Genomic DNA, 26,555 nt, shown 5'->3' with positions numbered 1-26,555 from the left:
ATATAATATAAATAGTGCAAGGACAGTCTAAATACAAGTAATTGGAATATGATATATTAGATCATTAGTAAATTGCAGATGAATGTTATGGATGTCCTTTCAAAAGTGTAGGTGTTGTACTTAATGTGGATTCAAATTCGATATACAGTATAGCCACTGGATACAGTATATCCCATATACCTGGCGCACATCAGTGTTCCCCTTAAAACATAATGTGCCGTCACTGCAGCTACCCTGTGCCCAACTGTCTACATAATCCACTTTATAATCCAGTTTGGTTTGTTGTTGCTGGATAGCATTTGAGGTAGATGGTTAACAGCCAGTCTATAATAGTCTGAATCCCACAAAATAATATTCTCTTCAAAAATTGATAAATCTTATTCATTTGAACATTTTAGCTAACCCCTAAATGAAACAGCTGTTTGTCTGATTCATGGATTTTTAAAGGTCAAACAGAGTGCGGCTCCACTAAATTACGTAATATAAAAGATAACGGCACATGGATGGGGCTTGTTGAGTCCCCTGTTGACCTGCATTTGGACGGCAGATGGGACACGCAGTGGACAAATTTGACGTCAACCTTACAATGAACTGCTGGATTGTCCTCGTCTGCCGCACAATAAATCACCAAACAGGATTGGGAAAATAAAATTTAAAAAACGACTGATAAATTCCACTTTGCAATGCGCCCACACAAACCCTGTTAGTCTGACTCTAAGCAGCTGCCTGAAAAGCACAGCCCAAAAACTTTCCAAGTCACAGTTTATGTGTCAAAGACAGTGCAAGGCAAAACTATCTAAGACCACCTTTTCTTGTTTTTCATATCACTAGAATCATCTGCTCAGATGGTGCAGGGGCTAATCACATCTTCCCTCCAGTAAGCCTAAAGTCCTAAACCCCATCTCAGTCAATTTGTACACTGGCTCCGCTAATCCTTCTCTCTTTTGATGTTGCCTGCTGTTTGTATAAAATCAATAAAAAAATACAGCAGTAAAATGCTCTCCTCTACCTTCATCTTGGCTCATTTCGGCAAACCAAAGCCACCGAAAGGAGCTAGCAACCATCTTATTGATCTCAGGAGTCACAAAAGACTAAATTGTGTCAGTGAATGCTAGGACCGGCTCCCCTGCTATGCTCATGTATGCCCTCAGTAACTCCATATGCCAAGAGAGCTGCCCAGGGACCAGACAGGAAAGCTCTGTGACTGCCAATCTGCAGATGCAGGAGCTGTCCGCTCATGCGTATTAAACCCACACCACCTGCTCGTCGTACATCACACCCTGCGTTCTTGGTCCCAGGAATTTTAATCAACTGTGCTGACAAGAAGCCGCAGGTCCACGTCGGTGAATTGCTCCACTCCTGGGGATGCATGTTGATGTTGCATTTCTGCAGGAGTTCCCTTGAGGAGGATGGAGAGTGACAGGTAAAGATCGGAATATGGCGATAAGGCCGAGGAGGGAAAAGAGAGACTGCTGCCCCTTTAAAAATATACAACATCTCCAATGACGTTCGGTTGTCTTTCTTGTCAAAGCGCCCACACTTTGCATACTGTCTTTCCTCTCCTGTTGTCCTCTCAGGTGTGAATAATTGCCTGCCTCTTGTTGGATTAAACAAAAAGACAGTGACAGAGGCAGAACGAAAGAAAAAATCCAGCATCAATAACTTGCAAAATGGCCTCTCAATCTTTATTGCTGCATGTGGTGGGGGCAAATCAGGCCTCCCAACTTCTCTGCTGTTTCTTTCCCTCTTTTATAACTATTTCATCTATTTGCATGTGCAAAACCGCATCTAGAGACGAGTGCTGCATAAAACAGTATTTTGAGTCATTTCCAATTCAAATATGTTTGTCGGGAAGAGGGGCATGGAGAATAGCCGTATGGGGAAAAGTAAAAAACACTTTTTTTAAGTTGAGGATTTCAACACAGCTGTGTGGTGATCATAGCCACGATAACATTGCATCTCAGCTCATCAGCATGTAAAAACAAACATTTTTGATAATCAACTGTCATCTCTGTCAAGATGTTACATCAGGTACTCTTCCGACTGCACCTCTCAGTCACTCTGCCAGATTCTGCTGGCACAGCATAATCCTCTAAAACCCCCAGGATTACATTTTTATGCCATCTTTTTAAATATAGTCTTAAATTAAAAAATAAAATACGCAGATGGAGACGAGCACTGCCAAGACACGTGTGTTGTAACAGTTAGATGCACATTAACAGACAAAGCCAAATTATGCCATGTTTGATCAATGGTTTGTTAGTATTGTTAATACATTTTAGGAACAAAAGACTTTCATGGAAATAAATAGAATATGTGTGCGGACACCCGCTGTGCACATACTCACAGCCATGCACACACCGATTACAGATCATAATCATATCTGTAAATGAGAGTTTTGTGAGAACAACTTAAAGTAATTATGGTTAAGTTTTTTAATGGGCAAGATAGTAGACATTTATAACAATCAGTCAAGATGTATTATGTTCAAGGCTGTATTATACTTTCTCTACAACCCAGCTAAAACATCAACCATATTTTTTCAGAACTAATAAAATGTGTTTTGTCAAAATGCCTAAATAAATCAGACCTCACGCACACTGCATGTATTTTTGTCGGCCTTTCTCTCCATGTGGGCTACTTTCATGCCTTCCTGCACATCGATGTGCGTGCAATGTGTGTTTTTCATTAGTTTCACAGCCTCTTTCATGGGGTCGTGTTTGTAAACAGTGATACATTATTAATTACTTAGGTTTTCCTCAAGCAACACCACAGGTAGCTTCAATACATTTGAGATCAAATTAAATAAAAACTCTAGCAAGGCATTACATTTTCTGTCTGAATTCTTGCGTTTCCTGTCTTGGAATGGAAATTTAAATTTGATGTCATTGCTGTGGCTAGAGCACTAAAGCGACCTCCCTCATTAAATATGCATTTGACAGGATCAAGTGTATTTCTCCAGCTGCTGGTTATTCTGTTATTTGTTCTGTAAGTAATGTGGATAATGGCAGCAAAGTACATTTTGAATGAGGTAGAGGCTCTCATCCCATTCTTAACAGCTTTTATGAGGTTCCCCCTGAGTGACTGCATGTACTGTATGTTCATAGCTTCTCTGACATCATATTGGTTCAGCTAATGTAATGTGTGACACACACCGCTTTGACATCTCAATAACAGTCATCCAAAAAAACATAGATATCTCTCGCAAATTCAAGAAATGCAGTAAAAAACATTGCAATTATAGGCACAACACAGTCTTTCTCTCATGTCTGAGATCACAAGCAGTAACATAATTGTGTCCCTCCTGGTGGCATATTATAATAATTACACCACAAATTGCAATCAATGATTCAGGATAAATTATCTGTCTAGTCTTATATTACTGCATATGGGTTGCAAAGATAAATTAGCAGAGAGAAATTGCGTCTGATAATATTGTTCTGTGTTTGGCATCCTTTTCGACCTCATTACAGATTCGAGTCTTAAACGGGAAGTCAATAACATTTGACAGATTACTTTTTGACCTTGATGGCCATGAAACTGCTAAAGGAAGATATGCATAAAATAAAGTGGAGTCACAGCCGCTTTGTGTCACAGTGCCACTGTTATGATCAACATCTGAAGTCAGTTGGCATTGTGACTCTGTAACCATGACTGAGTCAGAGAGATGTGCTATTTAAGAGGCAAATTATCTTCAGAAAGCCCTCAAGGCACCTTCAGAAATACACATAGCTATAGCTCCCTGCACTGACAATATGAATCATTATCATTTCAGAGAAATTCAATCAATCTCACGCACACCTCTGTGTTCCTTGTGTTTTCTATAGAGTACTTTTTATATTCTTCATTTCTAGCTTTAATAGCTATAGGTCCAATGTCTATCAAGCAGAATAGAAACATAATAAATACAAGCAATGAAGTCAATAATGTAAATGCATCATGTTTAATTCAAATTTGATTTCGATGTTCTTTAGAAAGCTTAAAGGGGACCTATCATGCAAAATGCACTTTGCGATGTCTTTTATACATACAGTATGTGTCCCCAGTGCGTCGGGGAACTCACACAGCGTCAGAAAATAAAACCCTCTCTCTTTTCCTCTTTTGAAAACGGGTGTACAACGAGCGGATACAGATTTCCATCCGAACTGACGTCAAATCGGCAGCGGACCCACAGAAAGTTGCCATCAGAAACAATGCCTGACGTGTTTTGGACGTAATCTCATCTTTTTTTACATTAGCAAGCCTCGCTAATACTCAGAGCTAACCTTTACTGTAGAGCACATGTGTTTAAAAAGCAGGAAATAAAAAAAAGGAACTCACCTTGTGATAAACCTGCAAGAGAAAAAGCATTTGAGCTCCATACTATTTCAGAAATAATCCTTGACATGGTTTAAACAGGATGGCGTTTTATCACAGGAGAATTTAACTTTATCTCCGGTAGAATTCTGATCAGGCATAAGCTCCGCCTCCTCTTCTTTTTTCTTTTCAAGGTAAGGACCCAAGATCCGCGTTTCTCTGACAGGGCTTCAAAAGAGGGGTCTGAGCAATATGAGGCATGGCTACAATGGGTGAACTGTTTGGTATTTTGAAAAAAAAACTTCACAGACATGTTTTGTATAGGAATGGCCCTACAATGTATGTTTCAAATATAGCATGATAGGTCCACTTTAAAGACTGATGATTTATGTGCTTTTCTTAAGGAATCACTCCATCCAAAACGTCATACTCTCTCCTTGTTGAATCCCCGCTTCCCTGAGCTTTGCACAGCCCCATCTATCCGATACAGGTTGTCGCTTAAAGTGCAGACCTCCAACAGAGGTATATTCCTCTTTAAATAACAAGAAAGCTAAGTCTTCTTGTAGAGCGCAGTACAGGCGATTCAGACTTCCAATGCGGTCTCTTGGCTGAAAAAGAAATGCACTATGCTGCGCGGGTTGTGGAGAGAAATGTCCTGGTCACTTTATGATCTGTTTGGGAGAAGGAGGGGTTTGGAACAGCAGAGGATGGCTGTACTTGTGTGTGTACGGTATGATTGCCCAAACTGTAATCAAGATTTAGCTGACAAAGGGTCCCTAGGTAATGTCGATTTATACAACTTTTCATTAAGGGTTTTTTCGCTTAAGGTTAAATGTGTGTTTGATGTCTTATGAGGTCTATTTGTTAACCCACTGCTTTGGGCCTGTCACTGTGAACACAAGACCTTTTTTACTTTGTCCAATAATGGTGCTGTTAGATAATGACTAGACTCAAAGGTGTCTTAGTTACCAAGAAAAACAGTTCTTTGTACTCCTAAGTTCAAAACTGCAATGAAATATAGAATTACATTATGTGTATTCCTCTTCCATTGGCAAACATGTAATAGGGTTGCAATAAGTTTGGGCAATTGGATGAATGTATGAAAATATAATGAGTGAAATTGCAACTAAAATTGGTATTGTTCTCAGCCAATCAGTTGTGTTTTTTTGTATTGAATTTTCTGTCATTTTACATTCCTAATTTAATGTTCTGACCCCAGAAGAGCAGGTGAAAGCTTCCGCTGAGCAAAGCACACACACAATCACACTTTTGGTAAATATATTGGCAATTGCTGATTGTTGGGCTGGTTGGAACGTTTTAAAATATTGCCAACACTACTCTGCAACTGCTTACCCTTAGGTCAAACCTTGTATACTACCCTGTACAATATATACAGTATATGTCACAACGCAGGGCTTTAAGGTTGGACTAGAGTGAAGAACGAGTAGCCGTGACAAATGTCCCAACGGATACCTATCACTGGGCTGTCATGGCGACCAAGGCCGTGTGCTCTTTAACCCTGCTTGCAGCCAGCGCCTGTCTTTTAACCAATAGTCCCACGGGTCAACTACTATTTGTTTGTGTCATGTCAGGGGCAGAAGGTCTCCAAAGGCTTGTCGTATTGATGATTATGCAGGACATAGAATGCTGAACAGTATATATGGGCATGTTTGTGTTTGACTGACTCAACAGAGATATGCTACTATAGGTCTACACATATTGACCATGGCTTTTTCTAGGAATTGGATATTCAAGGCTAAATACGTCTTTATATTCTCCGTTATTTGTTTTCCATAGCTTTATCTTTCAAGGTCTATCATACATGCTCAGTAGTTCAATGTTTTATTTTCAGTTTATATATTTATCTATGTACAGTATGCTGTTCAAAGTGCTTTTTGTCTTTCTGAAGCTTGAGCAACCAGTATATCAAACACAGTCGCGAACCGTGTCTATCACAACTGGACCTTCTGTAGAAACACACACACCCGCCGCCGCTCCCCCGCTGTTATAATATCCGTCTTCTCACTGAATTGTCGTCTAGAAAAGGGTACTCACAACAATTCCGCAGCAACATCATCTTCACCTGTTGCTCTTGACATTTCAACGTTAAAAACAATAAAACTGCATATGAATTGGTTCGTGGCATTTATCTAGATCCTTGGTTTCGAGCCAGTGAACTACCGGGCCTTATAGAGCACCCTGAAACCGAGGGAAACTCTGAAAGAACACGCCCATTGGCTACAAATCAATATATGATTGGTTGATCAAACTGTCAATCCAAAGGTACGCTCTCATTCAGTGCAACGGCCAGGGTATTCTATCAAGGATATAGAATACTTTGATTGAAGGATATTCTACCCAGAGACCCAGAACAAGATCTGATTGGTTGCACAAAACATAAAACCATTGAAATGCGTAGTGCATGGACCGAGAAGGACAAACAAATCAACGTAACACTGTAATATTACAGATCAACAACACAGATACGATTCTCATTTATTCATTTTACATACATTTTATTACATTTTATTGATATAATTAAATAGATTTTTTGTTAGTTTTATCTGAGTGTTCCAGGGTATTCTCTGAACACCTTGAAGGCCCTGATGGTTCACCACCGATCAAACATAAAGTATGTTTTGCCATGTGTCTGGACGTAGGTGGAATACGTGACTTCCATGAGTTTGAAAAAAGAAAATATGCGATCTTAGGGTCTCACAGTGCTTCAAATCAAAAACAGAATTTGCTTTTGAAAGCAGTGTATTTACATCGAGTATTCAGTACATCGAGTATTCAGTACATGTTTGTGTATTTTCTATATTGAATTCAATCACAGACCTGAAAAGGTCAGTGAGCTTTGCCATGGCACACAATCAGACATGACTAGCATCGGGAGTGCTATGTTTGCTTGACAAAACACATTTAGGAGGCAAACATTGTGTTTTGCTTTAAAATAATGCTTGAATTGAACTTGAATTGAGCTGGCATGAAAAAAACAAATGATATAGAAATTTTTCGTACGGTGAGAGCAGGATGGAGTTTGCTCTAAAACTTATTTTTGCTGTAAGTGTATGTGTTGAAACATGGTGGGCATGGAGCATTTATCCTGCACTGTAACTTTTATCCATGTATTTTTTCTTTTAGTGTTTATTTTTATTAACTTTTCTTTTTAATGACTGATTTTAAATGCCATTTTCTTAATGTCTTTCATTTTTTGTAAAGCACTTTGAATTGCCTTGTGTTGAAAAGTGCTAGATAAATAAACTTGCCTTGCCTTGCCTTTCCTTGCCTTTCAATAAGGTCCGGTATATTCCAATGGCTTATCAGATGCAGTGCTGCTTCAGGGCCAATATGCTTTCCTTACCTACTACACTGTATGCATCTGAATATGGTTCTGCCCAAAAGACAGCGGTGCATGATGGGTAAGCAATCAGCAGGCTCTCTCAGGACTTTCCCCCTTACATAGTAGGCCCTCTTTGATGTGTGCAGCAGTAAACACAGGCAGTACTCTCCCGACCATAGTCTCCGGAGGGATAAGACTCAGCAAAGAACACTAATGAGCACATTAGAAGGAAGCCATAGATGGAAAATGCTACAGTTGTAAATGGAATTGTCTCTGGAGTTGTGTTGTCTGTGCTTATGATGCACTGTCTGCAATAAGTTTAGAGCACATACTGTACAGGATTTTGTATGGAAGCCTCCACAGGACAATTACATAAGAGCTTTCTTGGGAAAATGTTTTCCAATTTAAACAGTTTTCCGTGGTGCTATAATTGTCTGTTCAAAGGGATCAATATTTAGGGCTAAAGGTAAACGTGTGAATGGTAAACTGAGGTTACAGATACCATTTAAAATAAAAGTAACAAATTGTTCACCATTTTTTCCCTTTAAGATAACAGGTAATAAATACGTGATGATCCTACCTGCCGTAAAAACAGTTACAGCCTACTTTATGGATACATCAAGGCATATGTGTTGGTTCAAATGTATGCTCTTTTTTATGGATTTGTTTGAGAATAATGTATAGTTAACACAATGCTGTCAACACTGACAATGTCTCAGTGTTGACCAAATATAAATATTCAGATCCATGCTGCGCCGTGCAGATGCTGGCCCACTTGTAGAGTTCTTTGGATGGCTGTATTTTAGGGTTAGTTAGAGAAGAACATGGGTTTTTAATTTGTATCATACAAAAGAAGTGACTTCATTTGTGTATTTATTGTTATAGAAGAGAAGGTTTGGTCCGAAAAAAAGTTAATCCCATATTTAGTTTAAGCCGTTTGAGTTCTTGAAGATATTGATTGAAAGCTATTTAACGGTAGTGACTAGGAAGGAGCTCTAGCCTCAGTATTCCTCTCAGATAACTCTGATCTCTCATGCATCATCTGAATCTGTGATCCCCAGCCAGTAGATTCCTTGAAAGTTACCAAGGGATTCTGCAATCTGGATTGCCTTTGTGCAGCTGGGAGGGTGAGAGACGTGAACATGATTTTAAAAGAGTCCAGGATGAATCATGCTCCCACTGCAGCTGCCATGTATTAGCATATTTTCAACATGTTTTTCTTTTTGCAGCTATCTAAGACTTAGAGTGTCATAAAGTTTGCTAAAGGCATGCAACGCAAAGGTTTATTCTGTGAAAGGGTTCATTAAAAAAGGGTTGATAAATGAATGTTATGGAAGCTTGTGTGTTTGTCATAACTCCTCATGACACTATGTCTTAGTAATACCTAAAGCAAGAGACACATCATTTATCAGCTATTAGTTCAATAATGAAGATGAAGACTAATTTTGCTCTAATAAAATGTGGAATGCTTTCTGCACTGCTTTGCTAGCCTGTATAGCTTTAATTGGTTCGCCTGGTGGATCCACGGCAGGGTTCACATTGATCTTTTTAGGGTTAGTCACTTGAGAATCAAGAAATGGCAACCCAGAAAATATCACATCAAAACACTTTCAGGAGGCAGACTAATTGCTTTATTAACTTGCTCTACTTCTGACAGTCGAATGTTTAAAGAACGTAACTTTTCGAGAGCTTTTCTTGTTTGACAGGTTCTCGTTCAAAAGTGCCCGAGTTGTGTTTGCTGTGCTGCAGATTTTTTTACATTTTTTGCCTGTCACAGTGATGAAGCAGGAACCCATATGAAATTGACAGCCTGTATTGCTCAAGGCCAAACATACTTGAAGATGGCTTGTTCTTTGATGTGGCCAACAGGGCTAAAAGAGTGGAGGTAATCCTTTAGAACCGAAGAGAGGTTTTTTTCTGTATTGTTCTGAAATGTAATCAGTTCAAAATGTGTGTTTGTTTGAAGACCTTGCACCTGGCGAGGAAAGGTACAGCCTTTGTTTGCAGAATACCAGCGTAAGGATTTGATCATGTTTTATTAAAATAGAAAGTGCCAGAATGTTTGCATGGACTTTCACATGTTTAAAGGTTAAATGGATTATATATGCAATATTAAAAACCACGGTGGGGATTTCAAATACCAGCTATTCTAGAAATCCTTTGCACATTTAAAGCATGCCATAATATATTTAATTTAATAGCACTCATGTTAGGCTCCCACTTTCCGCTGTGATACTGGCACATTCATTGTCTGAAAAATAGACAGAGCCGATATACAATAGGTGCTGCTGTAATGTGGCTCGGAGCTTTGTCCCCGGTGAAAGGAATATATGAACACGTCATACATCATCACCGATTCCCAAAGTGCTGTGTCATAGGTACCACTGTGACCTTGTGTAGTTCACATTCTCCCCCTCTGCTCTGTCAACAATATGAGACAAATGAAAGGATTGCCACACTTTTTTGTTTTTACAGAAAGGAATAGACAGTAATAATGGATCAACAAAAGCCCTCTTCACTGTATATTTAGAATAAGATAAGGTGACAGGTGAAAAAATACAGTTTTCGAAGCGTTTAAGGAGATAAGACCATTTGAGACGCAGGAACTAAAAAGGATGTTTGGTATCTGACTGACCTTGGCTTTTCTAATGTAAATGAATCAATGGTTAGGCTTACAGCACAAAATCTATTTCCTCTTTTGTCACAAAATCTCTGCCTCATGTACCTAAACCACTAACCTAACATAGACCACACATCAAATGTGCTATTTCTTACATGCGCTCACTGAAGCTGTCTGAATAATAGATACAAGCAACTTTAAGCGCCTTGGTAATTATTACCCGTGACATGGGTACCCCAGGGGGACTTTGTGTTCTATTTTCTATTATTAAAGTTGCACCTTGGAATAGATAACCTTTTTAGCATTACACTCTGGGAATTAATAATACAAGATCTGTGTCCTTTAAGCCGAGAAAGTGAGAGTCAGCCTGGGTTCACAACCTACTTTTATATGCAGCACACTCTTGGGACTGATGTATCAGAAGTGAGCCAACAATTATTCAAATTAGCAATCGGAGAGCGAGAATGCGTTGCCTTTCTTACATCTTAAACATCCCCTACATAGGTATAAAACAGAAAGAGACTCCTCATGCTTCTGAAGATAAAATATGAACCACTACAGTAAGTGGATTAAAGTGTTTGCTCTGTAAGAGAAGAGTCCCAGGAACACCACATATCTCTTTTTTGTGTTCCCCTAATCTCTCATCATCTCTCGGGCCTTATATGAAGAGTCCCCTGGATTTACCGATCAATGGCCGTAAACAAAACATAGATTGAGCTGGACACTGGGGCACAACAAACGGATTACCGACTTTTTATTTCTCAAGCACGCGCGGTTGGTCGAAAGAGGGTCGGGTTAAAGAGGCTACTGGCTGGCAGGAGTGTGTCCTGCAAAGCAGATTGAGCCGACTCACGTACAAAGACGATAGAATCAGGAAGTAATGACATTCAGAAGAACATGGCTTGTGCATGTGTGTGCATTTTATTGGTTTCTGTTTGCGACATATAAATGGATTAAAGCAGGATCCGATGTGTAATCCAATTGTATTGGCAAGGTATTGAGCGTAATACCAGTCAATCTAATTTTCAATGCTTGACTACATGATGGAGTGAAAGAGCTTCTGAGTGATAATTTCCGTGAACTGTACGTGTGTGAGAGTCTGTGACTGTGTGTATGCCAACATGTGTCTGCTTGTGCATGAATTCATATCTGCATACATACATGGTGGTTGCACATGCTAGCTCACAGTATTTATACGTCACAGTGACAACATGCCTGACAGCTGTGCATATTTCACAGGGTGGAGAACCCTGCATTGCAGTGCTTGTACATGGCACGGCAGCCATGATCTTTATGTGAGAGCGGCTCAGGGTCAGACTGCAGGAGGAGAATTAAAGCTACACCCCCGAGCCCATCTCTCTGCGTGTGGTGTAGCATATTATCCTCTCACTTCCTCACAGCTCTAATGTATTTCTGTGTTTTGAAACTGTGTTTACAGAAAGCAGCAGGTCAGGAGATTCACTAAGGAATTGTGGTTGGACTGCTTTATTTGAAACAAACAGCAAAATAGAAACTATGCGGTACATATGTTTGATAAAAGCAACAAATGCAGAACTGCAAACAATAATATTACAAGAGCATGTTATTGCATTCAATAATTGGTGTGACACTGTTACGATCCCTGTTGCATCAGGGCAGAGTCTGAAGCCTTAAAACCAAAACTGCTTATTTTATTAAGTCAGAAAAGGATGTTGTTTCCGAGGGCAATTTTGCCTTTTGCCCAAAGAATGTAAAACAAAGTATAAAGTATGGTCTTCCAATCTGACCAGAGGTTGTCATTTAAGTCCAAAATAAATCACTGTGGAGGTAAAACTACTCTCAGATACATATTGGCACTCCATGTGCAGAGGCGCATCAAAGAAATGAAAGAAATAGGATCTGATCCTGTGAGAATTAGATAGGATATAAGTTGAAAACATGAAAGAAATTACCCTTCTTTTTTTACTTTTTCAGTTATATTAGTTTCTAAATCTGCATCTGTCTTTTTCTGTCTACAGCAGTGGCCCCCACTCTTCCCAGTCTACGTTCGGAGGTATTCAAGCCATGTGTGGAAGACAAGGACCTGGCTTTTTGTCTAAACGAGGGAGAGTGCTCCATCATTGAAACCGTGGCTGGGGTTCACAGACACTGCAGGTGAGTGTGTGTGTGTGTGTGTGTGTGTGTGTGTGTGTGTGTGTGTGTGTGTGTGTGTGTGTGTGTGTGTGTGTGTGTGTGTGTGTGTGTGTGTGTGTGTGTGTGTGTGTGTGTGTGTGTGTGTGTGTGTGTGTGTGTGTGTGTGTGTGTGTGTGTGTGTGTGTGTGTGTGTGTGTGTGTGTGTGTGTGTGTGTGTGTGTGTGTGGCATTTGGTTTCTCGCTCAGCATTGACGTTTCCTCTCTTTGCCCTTCCCCTGCACTCACCAACCTTGGGGTCATTTTCATTCAAGCTACTTTCTTCCCCAGCCTCACAGTTTGTTTTTAGATTGATGAAACACGAGGAACATGTTGTGCAAACTACACCAAAGATACAGATGCTTTGCCCACAGTAGATGCAGCTGATTCTCTCTCTATCAGCAAAATCTGACTTCACAGTTAAAAAAATCTGTTGCAGATAAAAGAAGAACCCCATGGGGAGCAAATGTAATCTAACTTTGTCCGACTAAACTTTTAATAATGACAGCAGTGTTTTTCTCCGGCATGAGATGCATTTCAATGATAGGTGGAATGATTCTTCCAAGATCCTCCTTTGATCTTACTTAAAAGCAACTGATTTATTAATTCTTCTTTAGTTTCACTCAAGCCGTCGTTTAAAAAAATGAAAAAGATAACCCTAACCCCAACCCGTACCTCAACACTAACACTAACTCCTCTCAATATAACCTAAAAGGACTTTGACACAACACCTAATGTGGCAGGCATAACATACATGTTATCAATTTGTTGAAAACACACATCCAATCCTTTTTAATGGCTCTGTCAAGGTATGTTACTATCTACATTAGCAAGCAGATTCCTTTATCTCCCAGCTGATTGTTTTCTTAGTAGAGCAAGCACACTTATAAGAAAATAAGAGGAATTTATTAAGAGAGCATAAAGTAAGTGGTATAACATAGTTCTTACATATCTTATTTGAGCAGAATGTTGTGTTTGATTTGATTTAGATTTATTTCAAATGTCTAAAACAATAATACAAAAATGTAACATGATAATTATTATACAATACAAAAATAAGCAGTGTCAAATTGATTTACAAAGATATTAGTCTACTTAATTACACAGCTGAAAAGGGGCGGGAAGAAGTTTACACTTATTTAATCCAACCCCTTCTCCCAAAAACTAAATTGTTTACACACATATATATATATTTTTTTTTTTCTTAAAGACATACATTTTTTATGAAAAAACTAACAAACAAAACAAAAACAACACATAAAAAAACACATACATAAACAAACAGATAAGCAGATAAATAAACAAACAAATAAAGTAACAAATACTTAACAGAGGTAAACGATATTCAAGAAAAAGATAAAATAATAAACTGCAAACAGAATGTCAGTAACATTTTCTGTAAGCTATCAATTAGCCATCAAACAACTCAGGATCATGTTTTTGCTAGGAGTGCAAAAACGACCTCATCAAGCAGTATGCTAGGAGAGCATCCTTATTACTAATGTATATGGGATTGTGTGTACATTACATATTTACGTGAAGGCGTGTGGCGCAGTGGGTAGAGCGTTGGTGTTCGGATCAAGGGAGCACAGGTTCAAACCCCACTGGAATCAGCATGTCGTTGTGTCCCTGGGCAAGACACTTCACCACAAATTGCTCCCGGGGGGGGGTTGTCCACAGTATTGAGTATGTAAGTCGCTTTGGATAAAAGCGTCTAACAAGTAACATGTAATGTAATTTACAACATGTGCACACACTGGATGTGGTGTTTAATAGTCAGTGGAAGTTCCTCCTTGGACTGTCAGTTTCCTTTTTCTTTGTGTATTCCTGGATGTCTGCTGCCCCTCGCGGCCTGATCCACTTTAACTATGCAATCACACAGATACATCCCTTTAAAAATACATCACTTTAAAAATACATGATATGATTTCTTCTCTGAGGGAAGAGTTGTGCTGAATTGAAAAACAGCTCATTAGTACACCTACCTGAAATGAAAGGGGCCTAAATCTCCATCTGAAAAAAAGAAGCTGTAAGATGACTGACGCATCAGTCAAGCTTCTAAGGAAAGTAAATATTGAGCAAGTTGTGGAAGATTCAGGGCACGTGAAAGAGATCATTAAAATACTCACAATTAAACAAGATTCAGCAAATCTTTTCAATTTAATTTATTGTGTCAAATGTTTCTTTGACAAATTGGAAGAACCCGTACAGTTTAATCATTCCTACCTTCGGACAAAAAAAGTTTAAAGCCAACCCAACTCTGGGCTAGAATTAGCAACTTTTGAATGAGTGCATGTACCGTAAGACTCATGAAGAAGTGAGGAACCTTGAAGTGCTGTCTGTCAGTTTCTCTTGAGCCGAGTACCTGTTGCCTAAAGAATAATTACAGGTTTAGTACATTGTTGAAATGGTAAGGTGTTTTTAATTTATGAGAGAAGTCTACGCAGTAAGTCTGAAATATATATTATCATTTAAATGACCGCAATGCAGATTTTTTACTGACTTGTTTCACGTTGTCGCTGCTAAGTGGAACTCAAAATGTCCTTAAGATTACTGGCAACAAGTAATTTAAAAACAATTAAATGTAACCAACAGTCTACGTTGAAGCTGCATTCAAAGATTTCTACCCAAAAGAGGGCAAAAAGTCCCCAAAACATACTCACAGTACTCTATAGTTAAAGCAGTTTTATTTATGTATGTGAGATACAGTCGACCTTCTTCGATTGATAAGCTATTTACTATTTCCACGTTCGAACTACTGAGTAATTAGAAATGTGTTCAAACTATTTCAACAAATGAACATCTTATTTTTTCTATCCATCTTTGGAATTTAAGTCCATCATTCTGGAGTTTTTTTCATCACATTTTTTCACCCAACTCCTGAATAAATCCTTTCTGGCTTGTTCATTGTTGCAATCTAATCACCAGCCTTTTGTTTACTTCCTATTTTCATCATTTCATGCTGAGCAAGTAGCGTACAGTCAGTTTGTTTGAGGTCTGGATGAAAATGACTTTCGTGGGGATTCACCCATACGGACAGAAAGACTAAATCAATGAGCTGCAAATCGCCGTAGGGTTTCTGCTGTGCCATTTCTATATTCATACTGTTTTCTTCTGTCCTTTTAGTGACACTGGGCTCGGTGATAAAGCTTGATATTGTCCTGACACATTTCTGGATATAACTCACAGGGAACATTTTGTAACTTGAAAAAATATATGACAGATGATTTAGATCGAGGTTTTCGGTGGAGATACTGGCGTTGGTCTATCATCCCTCAAGGCATTGTCAGATCCGCGTTCTCTTGACAGTAGCTGAAGATCTTTAGAGTCTGTTCTACAGCATAGCAAAGGACATCGCTAACGATCGCTGCAGCCATTGACGTCATTCTCTCCTCCAGGCCACTGTGTAAAGAGCATAAAAGATGGTTGGATGTTTTCCAACTTTATATAAGTAAAGATGTCAGAACAATCATTAAACACTTGAATCATTGAGTGAGAACACAGTTTTGAACTTGGGAATCCATTTATTTTGTTATGAAACATATCCTTCGCTCTACTCCTCCTTTACCCCCCTGCCGGATATTCATGTTTGCCAATGCTAATAAGGCTCCCAAAATAAACATGCAAATGTGAGTTTAAGACCTACTTCCACATCAGTGCTGTGGGTTCTTATACACTTGATACAGAAAATGAACAAGGATTAAAAAGGTCTTGTGGTAATTCGAGGCTCACTTTTTATAATTCCACTGATAACCAGAGTAGAAAGCCATCACTCAGAGCCCTGCCAAGTTCCCAAATATGTATTTGTTTGATAAGTGGAACATCTCTTGATCCAGTGGTTCCAAACCTTTTTTCCCAAGAGCCCCCCCAAATGACTCCTGTTGGAAGTTGCGCATTTTGTTAAAGGAGGATGAAAGCGTAATTAAGGAGCATTATTGGAGTGACTTTGATGGTTATTGGGATTAATTCATTTGGATTCCCGCTGTATGAAGAAATTAAAGGACGCCGCAAGTGGAAACAATTCACAAAGGGATTAAACTGTTTAAAACACATGCTCAAAGTAAGCCGGATTTTGCCGATGTGTTTATGTGGATTCAAAAGTCGTAAATAATCTACAAAATGGAGGAGACCGATCTGATCGGAGCAACTGTGACAAATAATCCAACTGAAACCGGCTTGTTTTAAAAATGCACTTATCCAGACAAGCCCGGTTTGGACACTTAACGCGCAGAAGAAACATTTATATTAAAGAAAAGATTATAAATGTTTGTCTTTTTATGCCTATAATAGTTACTAAATTGAATTTGTATTCAAATTAATTAATCAATTATTTTTTATATGTTATTGTAACGTATAGACAAGGCTTTTAGTGACAATCATGTATTGCGCTACAATTATACATGTATGTTGGAAACCACTGTCTTGATCCATATAACACTCACTCAGTGGCACGGGGCATGCCAGATGTATTAGAATATCAAATTATTGAACAATATTTTTTTTGAAGATGCGCAACTTTTATAAAAGCCTTTAAATTAATACATTGATGTATATTAGTTTACTCAGTATTCCCTGTAAAAGGATTTTTGAATACACTTTCATACAGTATATATATGGATGAGGCGAAATTACAAATGCTTATAATAATTAACTAAATGACAGTTATTGCCTCAATGCTCCCCAAAGTGTCCATTAGTGGTAAAGTATGATTACATTTGGAATTGATTAGCAATGCTTTATCAATGCAATGTATGTTCATTTCATAGACATACAAAAAGGCACAGCACAAATCATGACAAATTGTAAATCTCAATATTATATTAGTCCTGTGAAGATGCAGATCAATATCAAATCTGCCTTCAGGAGGAGGAGAAACATGTTTGGGATAGCAATAGAGAGACTGAAATGATGTCCCACTTTCCTTTGGCTGCGAGATGTCAGGCTGACTGAGTGTACACAAGCAGAATGCACATTTTCTATGAAAATGCCAAAGGTGGAGGAATACATTATCAGGAGCTGGCCGTCATACCTAATCATGTCACCAAATGTTCTATTTCTGTGTTCAAAACCTCAGCACTCAGAGTGTTATGATGGTTAGTGTTAAATAAAACCTGCCACTAAAGCTTCTTCCCAAAGGCACCTTAAATAAAGTTATTATTGGAAGAGATAACACGTGTTCCTGTGTGATCCTACGAGAACTCTTACCCGTTGAAAGTATTCAGTACATGAAGAAACAAATAGAACCATCCGCAGACTGTGGGGACACTTCGTGCTGGTGGACCTGCCAATGCCTGACAGAGCCATGGAGGATACAGTAGCTCCACACCTGTCACTCCTCATGCGTAATGGTGCATGCTAGTCCTGGGTTGAATAACAATCACAACACATAGCCACAAGTGTATTTAGTTATGAAAAGGAGTTTAAACAGCTTTTCTCCAGATGAGGAATTCAAGTTAAAAGTGTCCAACATATCATCTGCAAAGAGTTTGAAAAGAATATACAAATATATTTATAATTTGAAGAAAAATTGAAAATGGCAGTGGCTGTCCCCAGGTGTATGCATTTAAACGAGCGTTCTTCATTAGCCAGCAGGGGACGACAACACTTGTTGGAAGAAGAAGTCTGGTTGCATAGAAGGCTATGAGAAAATGACCCTACTTGTAGCCTCAGTAAACATTTCAAAAAAATAGTTTCTGGTCTAAACAGGAAGTCTCATATCTTATTCAGCAAAGCACAATGTTCATGTTGTGAATGGTCTCAGTTGTGTAGATGATAAAGCAGTGTATTATTTAAGCTGATCGACTCCTGAACAACAACAAAAAGCTTAGTTTGTACACAACGATGGAAAAACTTAACAAGCAGCAGTGGTCCCCTGAAGAGACCAGCTACCTACTGGGAATCTGGTCTTCCGAAGAGGTACAGAGGAAGCTGGAGCACAATCGGCCATTGATGTTGATGTTGGTGTCAGCTGTGAAGCCCCTGTCACACTGTCCCGAAATTGACACCCGATGGACACACGAATATGGAATTGTGAATTTTACACGAAGATGGCCCCGAACCGCACACGAAGGCAACATTTGCATTACATTTAAGACATACAACTGCAACGAAAGTAACACAAACAATTATGTTAAAGTATTATGATACTGTACTGATATTTTCCGACTTTGTTCTTTACTTTCTCCGTCTTTATATCTAGAAGATATTAAGTTTTCTCCGTCATGTTGTTTCCATAGCAACAACAACTTCCTCGCCTTCAAAATAATATATTATATCCTTTTTAGTTTCACAGAACTCAAATTGGGTTATTTACATAATATGTTTACATGATTTTGTTGTGCAATAAAACCACCAGAGGGACACACGATAAAGGAAATGTTCAAATTCGGCTCTGATCGTAGCAGCATCGGGATATTCGTGAAGGCATCTTAAGCCACCTTTGGCATGCCAAAGATTTTGCCACCGCTCCCGAAGTTGCTGCCGGAGCCTGATAAATTCCACCGGCTGTCAGACGATGGCTTAAGATGCCCTCATGAATGGCCCGATGTTGTTACGATCAGAGCCGAATTTGAACATTTCCTTAATCGTGCGTCCATCGGGTGTCAATTTCGGGACAGTGCGACAGGGGCTTGAGGGGTTTCCGCGCGGTTTGGCTTTATGAAGCAGGCACGCAAAAGGTTACGTCATGACGCAAACAATGACGCAATGACGCAGCACCATTCGGGCTCTGAGCAGTGTGAAAAGAGCCGGAGCTAAACCGAAGAACCGGTTCTGAACCTGAAAAGCTCTAGCACGGAGCTTGAACCGGAGTTGCGTTGGTGTGAATGAGGTATGAGATGCTTAACCATCTCAAGGTTTGTTTTCCAATTGTTTACTTTCACCTGGATGCACAAACAAACATGAATAATTGTAATTATTAACACCACTAATATTGATGCTGCATTAAGGCTTAGTTACTGAAATTGTTCCTTTCCTTTCACCTAAGCACAGCTAATTCCGTAGCAAATAAGCACAGTATGTATGTTTGTTTGTTTACTTTTGTCTATACTAATGCAAATGGTTCCATGTGGAGTTATTAGGAGGTTAATTGGTGGTGCAAAGAGTAATGCATTGGTTTGCTCTTTGTGTGAGGTCTGTGAGTTACAGGAGAACACGTGAGTAATTCAGTGAAGTGGAGCTTGCCAGAGCCACTTAGAGTCCTCATAGTCCCCAAGGAAATAGGACCTTGAGGCCTCTGATGATATTTTATGGAAATAACCGTGTTAATTGATCACTACATGGAGGCCCTTTATTCAGCTCAATTCTTATTGATAATACGCCCTTCCTCATGTAAAGCTCTTGCTGCATTTCAATACAATTATTAGTTGAACAAATATTGGACCTCTGTCTGGGATGCAGGGTTTGATTTTGGATTGTGGGGCTCAGCAGAATCGTTTTAACATGTACTCAACAAACCAGAAGCATGCGGTTAGCCACGCTTGGAGGATGTTGGAGAATATCTCAGGATGATGGTGCACTGCAGCTTTGGCCGCCACCTGCAGCATTGTGTTGCATTTTGGTGACACACAGCAACGGCTTATCATTCAGTCATTAGGAAAGCAGTGGTTGATTTACACAGGGAATGCAATACCGCCAACATGTCCTTTCTTCATTGTTGTATGGATTGCATAATGTGGATCCTCTTCACAATTCTTTATTTATTCAAACAAATAACTTATCTACAGAACATCAGTTTTATCAAACAGATATTGCTTCTGCTATTACATCATCCTATGCTGCAAAATCGTGTTTTTCTTGCTAAAATGGAAAATATATCTCATGCAGAAATAAGTAGGGAAAATGGCCGTCTTTCACTGAAAATACATCCCTCTTTTTAACAGAATGTTTCCTAACTTGTATGGGCATTGTGTCAACAGCACACTACAAAGAGGCTTGCCTGTGTTGCACAGATGACGTAAAGCTGCAGCAAGTTAGCTTTTTAAAACAGCTTGATGCCACCCTGCCAAAGAGACACATTAAGGGAAGAACATGAATTGGACCGTGCTTTGTGTGTATCAGTAAAAACATTTCCATACACAGTAATCCATTTTTATGGGCTTTGAATATTTTTCATTCTGATTTATGGGTAAATCCATAATAATAACAAAAAAAAGTACTATTCCGGGTAAAGCTGAGAAGCGAGCTATATAAGAATTAAACAGGAGGTATTTTATGAAATAGTTTTCACAAGGCAGTGTACCATCTTAAAGTCAACTGGTTGGATATTTGTCCACCTTTGTTCTATCTGGTGATATTGCAAGTATCTAGGATACAGAGGCCTGCACATGAAATTGGATTCATTTAAAACGTTTTAAAGCTGAAGAAAGGTTTGCATGTGAATGTAATGATCATGTAACAAAGGGTGTTTTTGATGAAATGGAGACTTATGTTATCCGTGCCAATCTGGCATTAATTATAGGTTGAGTTAAAGAGGTCAAAGGAAGTCATATGGGTCTGACCTCCATTTTCTGTAGTGCAGATCCTAACCTCTCAATGACAATAGAGGTAGTGATTAAATTGTCAAAGGAGATGTGACGCTGCCTTTGACAAGGATAATTATACAGTAGAAGAAGAAGTCAGACTCACCCAATGGTTTCTTTATCTTCGACCGAGCCTTTAGATATCTGTTCTTCTTTAATGGTTTGGATGTATTCTCTCAGCATAGAGGATGGATGTGCTGCGTGTGTGCCTTTGAGTGTGTCTGTGTGTCTGTATTAAAAGCCTCGCAAAGCTCAAGGTAGCTCGTGTCTACTATTACCATGGTAACTTCTTCCCTCATTAGAGAGGCCAGAAGCAGAACAAATATTTTGTTGACTAACTTTTAGTGCTTCTGCTACGCCGGTTCCATTCAAATGCTCAAACAGCAATTATCATTTGCATTATATATTTTCCGTATTGATTTATCAGACATTAAAATAATTGCCACCTAATGGTATGAATGACATGCCGTTGTGAATAATTCAAAACACAATTTGCACATTTGATTGCTTCATCCACAGCTATGCTGACATAAGATATTAGATCATTACTTAAATGAACATCGATTCTGTTTTTCGTCTGTTCCTCCAAAAGCAATCTGTGCAGATAGATAACTTGTGAAACCAGTATTTCATAACCAACACACTTACAATGTGTGTGTGAATCCAAACGCCTTAGGGGACATGTTCATCTACCCTGATGAGAGAGCACATGAACTATCACAAAATAAATTAAAAAAAGACACAGCAATTCCCGGCTCCCCATGAGGGAAAGAGCTATTTCTATTGGCTGTTGCTGTAGGGTTGAGCTTAAGGATAGGCGGAGAGTGCTTTAGTCTCTGTCTCTATGAGCCTGTTTATGTGATTTTTTTCCCTAAGAGACGTTGACAGCAGTATTAACAGAATTTGATATGACAATATGAATCATATAAATGAAGACCACAGCCTCATAACTTTCCCCTCCTATTTTTCTTCCTCTCGTCTTCCATTTTATTTGGGGAGCCTGTTCAGCGATTAAATTGTCACTGCACCGTCAGACCTTGACAGGCTGCACTAATCCACGATGCTGTCGTTCCTCTGCTGATCCATCCAGCTAGGGAGGACGTTCTCCAGGCTTAAAGCCAATGGGCCATGTCCCCCGCTACCCCACCCAGCTCCTGTATAACCGCAACACAATTATAAATATGGGGGAAGACTTACCTGTTGGCTACATCCAATGACAGGCCAATCATATTGCCTTTTGAACTGAGTACATTTGGCACATTGGTTTCTAATCCAACTTCTAACTTTAGGAATTAAGTGTATCTTCCGTTTACATTTTCCTATACAGTAGCTACTACGCAAAACATGCATACTATTAAAACCACATCACTAATTTAGTCACCCACATTTCTTTCTCGGTTCTTTAAATATCATATTCTACATTCTGCAGGCTTGTCATGCAGATTGCGTTGAAGCTAATTAAGACAGCCTTGTTTTTCAAGCTACTACTACATAATGAGCATAGAACCGACGTGTTGTCAAGAAAACCCGTAGACAATTAGAGCTTTCACAAGGCGTCGGTTTATAATGTACTGTTTTACATATCAGCTTACAATACATCCATGTTACGGTATTACAAGGTACTGTATAGTAGTTGCCCATAAATGATGAAACCATGGTCAAAATGAATTAATTATTGCAACAGAATCATTATACACTGTATGTCCTTTGTGTTATTGACTTGTTTGTTTATATTTCCTAAAATGCTCCCATGTGAAGATATACAAAGTAGCCTGACAATGCTAATGTAATTGGTGCAGTATCTATGTTGACAGGGTTTACCATCTTTGATGAGGCGCTCTTTACCTTGCTCAGACATCTGGTTCATGATTTGAATCACAGGTTGGCGTACGAGTTTTGATTGTCTGGCTGCAGGGAATTATTTTGGTTGTAGTGCTCTTGAGTGGCAACTGGAAGCAGGCTCAGCGGTGTTGCCACATTCAGCCTTCTTCATAAATCCTAGTGAAGCTGGCTCTCAATCGTCATTCAATTACTGCAGAAGAAAATGCTCATCCAGACACCTGAACATACTGTAGAGGCAGTTTCCACAAGCAAAAAGGAAAAAATAAGCTCACTAGCTGCAATTTCATTATACAAATGTGTCCTCACAGAGAGAGTGAGAACTCTAATTTCATTTTGATTTCACCAAAGAAATAAGCAACAACAGTAGTTTATTTGTGTTCCCACGCTGCTGCTGAATTTGAAACCAGAACAAATGTGGCAAATATTCCTTTCAGTTTAAATGACCCATCTGATTAACACGGTTGATATATTTTAGTCCGTAACCATCTGAGAGTGGAAATAATCGTATTTTTCCGTATATTGCCACAATTATGGAGAGAACTGTGCAGAGCGTAAGGAGAACACACAAAATGAGACACACTCTCTCCTCTTAAATGCAAATGCATGCTGAGACTTCAATATAGTAATGACAGAGCCTTTGGATGGATGTACTCACCACGAAGACACTGCATTGGATTTGAAGGAAGGAGTACAGCCCCAGTTAGTTCCCCGCAGCACTTTACTTGTCATTTCCTTCTAAGCCCAGCTGGTGAAGGATAACAGCTGCTTCTCATTACTGACGCTCAGTCTAAATGATTGTCAACAGTGGACACAGAAGACAGTCCATATCATGTTTGTGTACAGAAAATACTGTAGCCAACACATGCAGATGGGATGTCTGGAGATTTTCTAAAGGACTACCTACTGTGCCTGTTACTGTCAGGACGAGAAGACCAGATAGAAAAGGGAAAGCAGAGGGAGAGAGGTGCAAGGTGATAATCCAATCGTGTTAACAGGGAAACAAAGGAGGATAAGGATGTAGCTTCCTCCTACATGTATCACAGGGGTATCAGATGGTTTGTGTTCAGCGTAGACTTTGAAACATTTGCTATAACTGTGCTAAGGATTGTCGGCTGCACTCCACCAGAGGGAGCTGCATTTATTTAATCATTACAGGACAGGTAGAAACTTCATGAGAAAGGAAAAGCTTTTAGGAGTTTGTTATATCGGGCAATATTGGAAGGTGTTTATATTTCTGTGTGTGCTTATAGGCAAAACAAACCCGGGTCATATTTCATCATCCAATGATCTGACGTCATTCTTAATTTTTCCTGATATCTTCTTTCTGCTTGGCGTGTTTTCACAAGAGGGTTTTGTTTTGTATTACACCGGGGGAACCGTCCATGTTATTGATAAAACGCTCCTGAATTGTATTTGAATTGAATTAAGTAAAGTAGCAAATGAAAGGAGACGGAGAGCGGCAGAAAGAAATCCCATCGTTCCACCTCAACCTGTCTCAGACTGAAATTAATTACCAAGCTGCGTTCTGGTTTAATCCATGTTCTCGGGGAAACAACAAGCAAACTGGGGATAAATATTAATTTGTCAATACCGATGCATGCTGATTAAAAAAGCTACGATAGAAAGGGCAGTCTCAAACATTAAAGCTAATTTGAATTTAAACAAGGAATAATGGTGTTTCCATGTGGTTTCTCTTATCTTTACCTGAGCAAGACCGTTGAATTGTTGTGAAACAGCCTTTTACAGATAAACCTCACTAATTAGAGTTCTTAGAGATGGACTCTTTGAAGCCTTATTTCAATAATTAAATGATATAATAAACTGTTGAAACACTGACATAGTTTTCTTAAGCCTTATCAGATAAATATACGCCTTTTTTTAACCTTTTTCTCATTTAACACATTTATAAAAATAACAAGTCATGGTCACAAGTTATGAAAATAAACATACACCACATAGCAGCACTGCAACATCCCATATTGGGCTGGATGTACAAATTGTGTGAATGGCGTGAAGACAAAATGGGCACCATCCCTTTTAAATGGATCATCTCTATTGTAAGAACAAAAAATGTAATATTTTTCTTCTTAGAAGCCGTGTGATAACTTAACAAAGATTACATTTGAACCAGGAGACAGGACAGATTCACACATGTCTGATCAGCGTGAAGCTAAACCACATCAGCTGTCATGTGTGCACATCAGTGTGTCATGTGTGCGCCCAGTGTGAAGCTAAACCATCTTATCAATGCGTAAGCCTCAGTTGCAATTGGCATGCAGGAAGCCCCTTTGTAAAAGCTGTACGATGTATGTGTCAGGATAGAGCACCCGACAGGCGTAGTGATGAGTTTATGGCAAGGCACGTAAAGAGTGGTCTTTTATCCTGCATTGCCGCATAAGGGACGTCAAAATTAGAAAAACAGTTCATAAGGTGGGAAAAACAAAGGGCAGCAGCAATGAATTGACTGTTTTCTAAATCCTCTCCCCCTTTGTTACCTGTCACGCTTTCCACGCTTTCCACACTTTCCATACTTTAAGCCGTTTGCAAAGATTACAGCGGCATATTCATCACTCACAATTCATAGTATTTTATTTAAACAAGGTGTCATTGACTTCAGACAGTTACGCAAAAGTAGGCTCATTTCCAGCTGGTGACAGTGAATTTGATGGTATTATGCATACAAGACTGAGGCAAAGATTAATAAATAAAAAGCATTGTTCTTTTATTGTATTGCAAGTTAGCCCTGATCTAATGATATGGAAAAACTTTAAATAATTATGTGTGCTTGGCTTATTTGCATCCCCACTTTCATCACAATTTAAGTAGAAGGTCAATTGTTAATCTTGGCGACTTAAGAGCATTCATTGTACATATTTAAACAACCTTAAAAATGAAAACATGAAAAAGGGAACCGTAGAAATAAAAGACATGGTGTAAAAGAAACAAATGGAAATTATTAATATTATATTTATAGCTTACAATATTAGTATCTTTAACATTGCATTAGATGACTGTATTTTAATTTGAATATGACTTGTTTAGAGCAGGAACATGTTCAGCCTAGCCTCATAAATATATAAAAATAATTGATTGTTAGAAAGGATCTCTTTGGAGATGGACATTGTAGCTCCTTGCTCTGCCTGACCTCTGAACAACCTCAACAATAAGCTGAGGGATTGCCTTGGCCTCTGTGGGACTGCCCCTTCACTGGTTATCTGTCAGTATGTTTTTAGTTTTATCTGTGATTGTGTTACTTCTGCTTAATTTAGTGTGTGCAGTGAGCCACAACCCCTACTTCCATTGCTATGGAAATACTGCAGTATCTGTCACTGTCCAGCTGGATGTGTCCCAAAATGTTCTTTGAGATAAATGTAGACAGACAATAGTGTCCCTGTCACTGGCTCTCATGTCATGTTATCTCAAAACAAATAAAGATGTCTCGATATTCTCAACATATACACCAAATATTTTTCCCAGTTATATTTTCCCTTTTAAATAAACCCTTTTTAGATAAAAGCCAAATACTGACTGTGATTGCCATATTACGCATCAAAAATAAAACAGAGGGAAAATGTCGATAAAAGATTAATAAAATACTTGAAAGTACTTACTGTTGACTAAAAAGCAAGTTCAATCTTTAATTAATAAACCAAAATATGAGGAATCATGCTTCTGTGTTTTAGGCTGTTGTCTCAGAAAGCCCTTGATGCCTGTCACTACTCCCTGCTATATTCTCTTTTTGTCAGCACCAAGAAGTTATCTTCAGTTGAAGAAGCTGTCTAAACTT

General features: G+C 38.9%; 1 protein-coding gene across 1 annotated transcript in view; it reads left to right on the top strand.

Moving 5' to 3' along the window:
- nrg3b (neuregulin 3b) overlaps positions 1 to 26,555 on the top strand; it is a 185,878-nt gene that overhangs the window by 81,019 nt on the left and 78,304 nt on the right. Inside the window, exon 2 of the mRNA XM_079658502.1 lies at positions 12,257 to 12,392. Coding sequence (XP_079514628.1) covers positions 12,257 to 12,392 — 136 coding nt within the window. The remainder of the gene's footprint in view (positions 1 to 12,256; positions 12,393 to 26,555) is intronic.

Source organism: Notothenia rossii (assembly GCF_949606895.1).
Source record: "Notothenia rossii genome assembly, chromosome: 11".
Lineage (NCBI taxonomy): Eukaryota > Metazoa > Chordata > Actinopteri > Perciformes > Nototheniidae > Notothenia > Notothenia rossii.
Note: the sequence above shows the minus strand (reverse complement) of the source record. Positions and strands in the feature narration are given on the sequence as shown.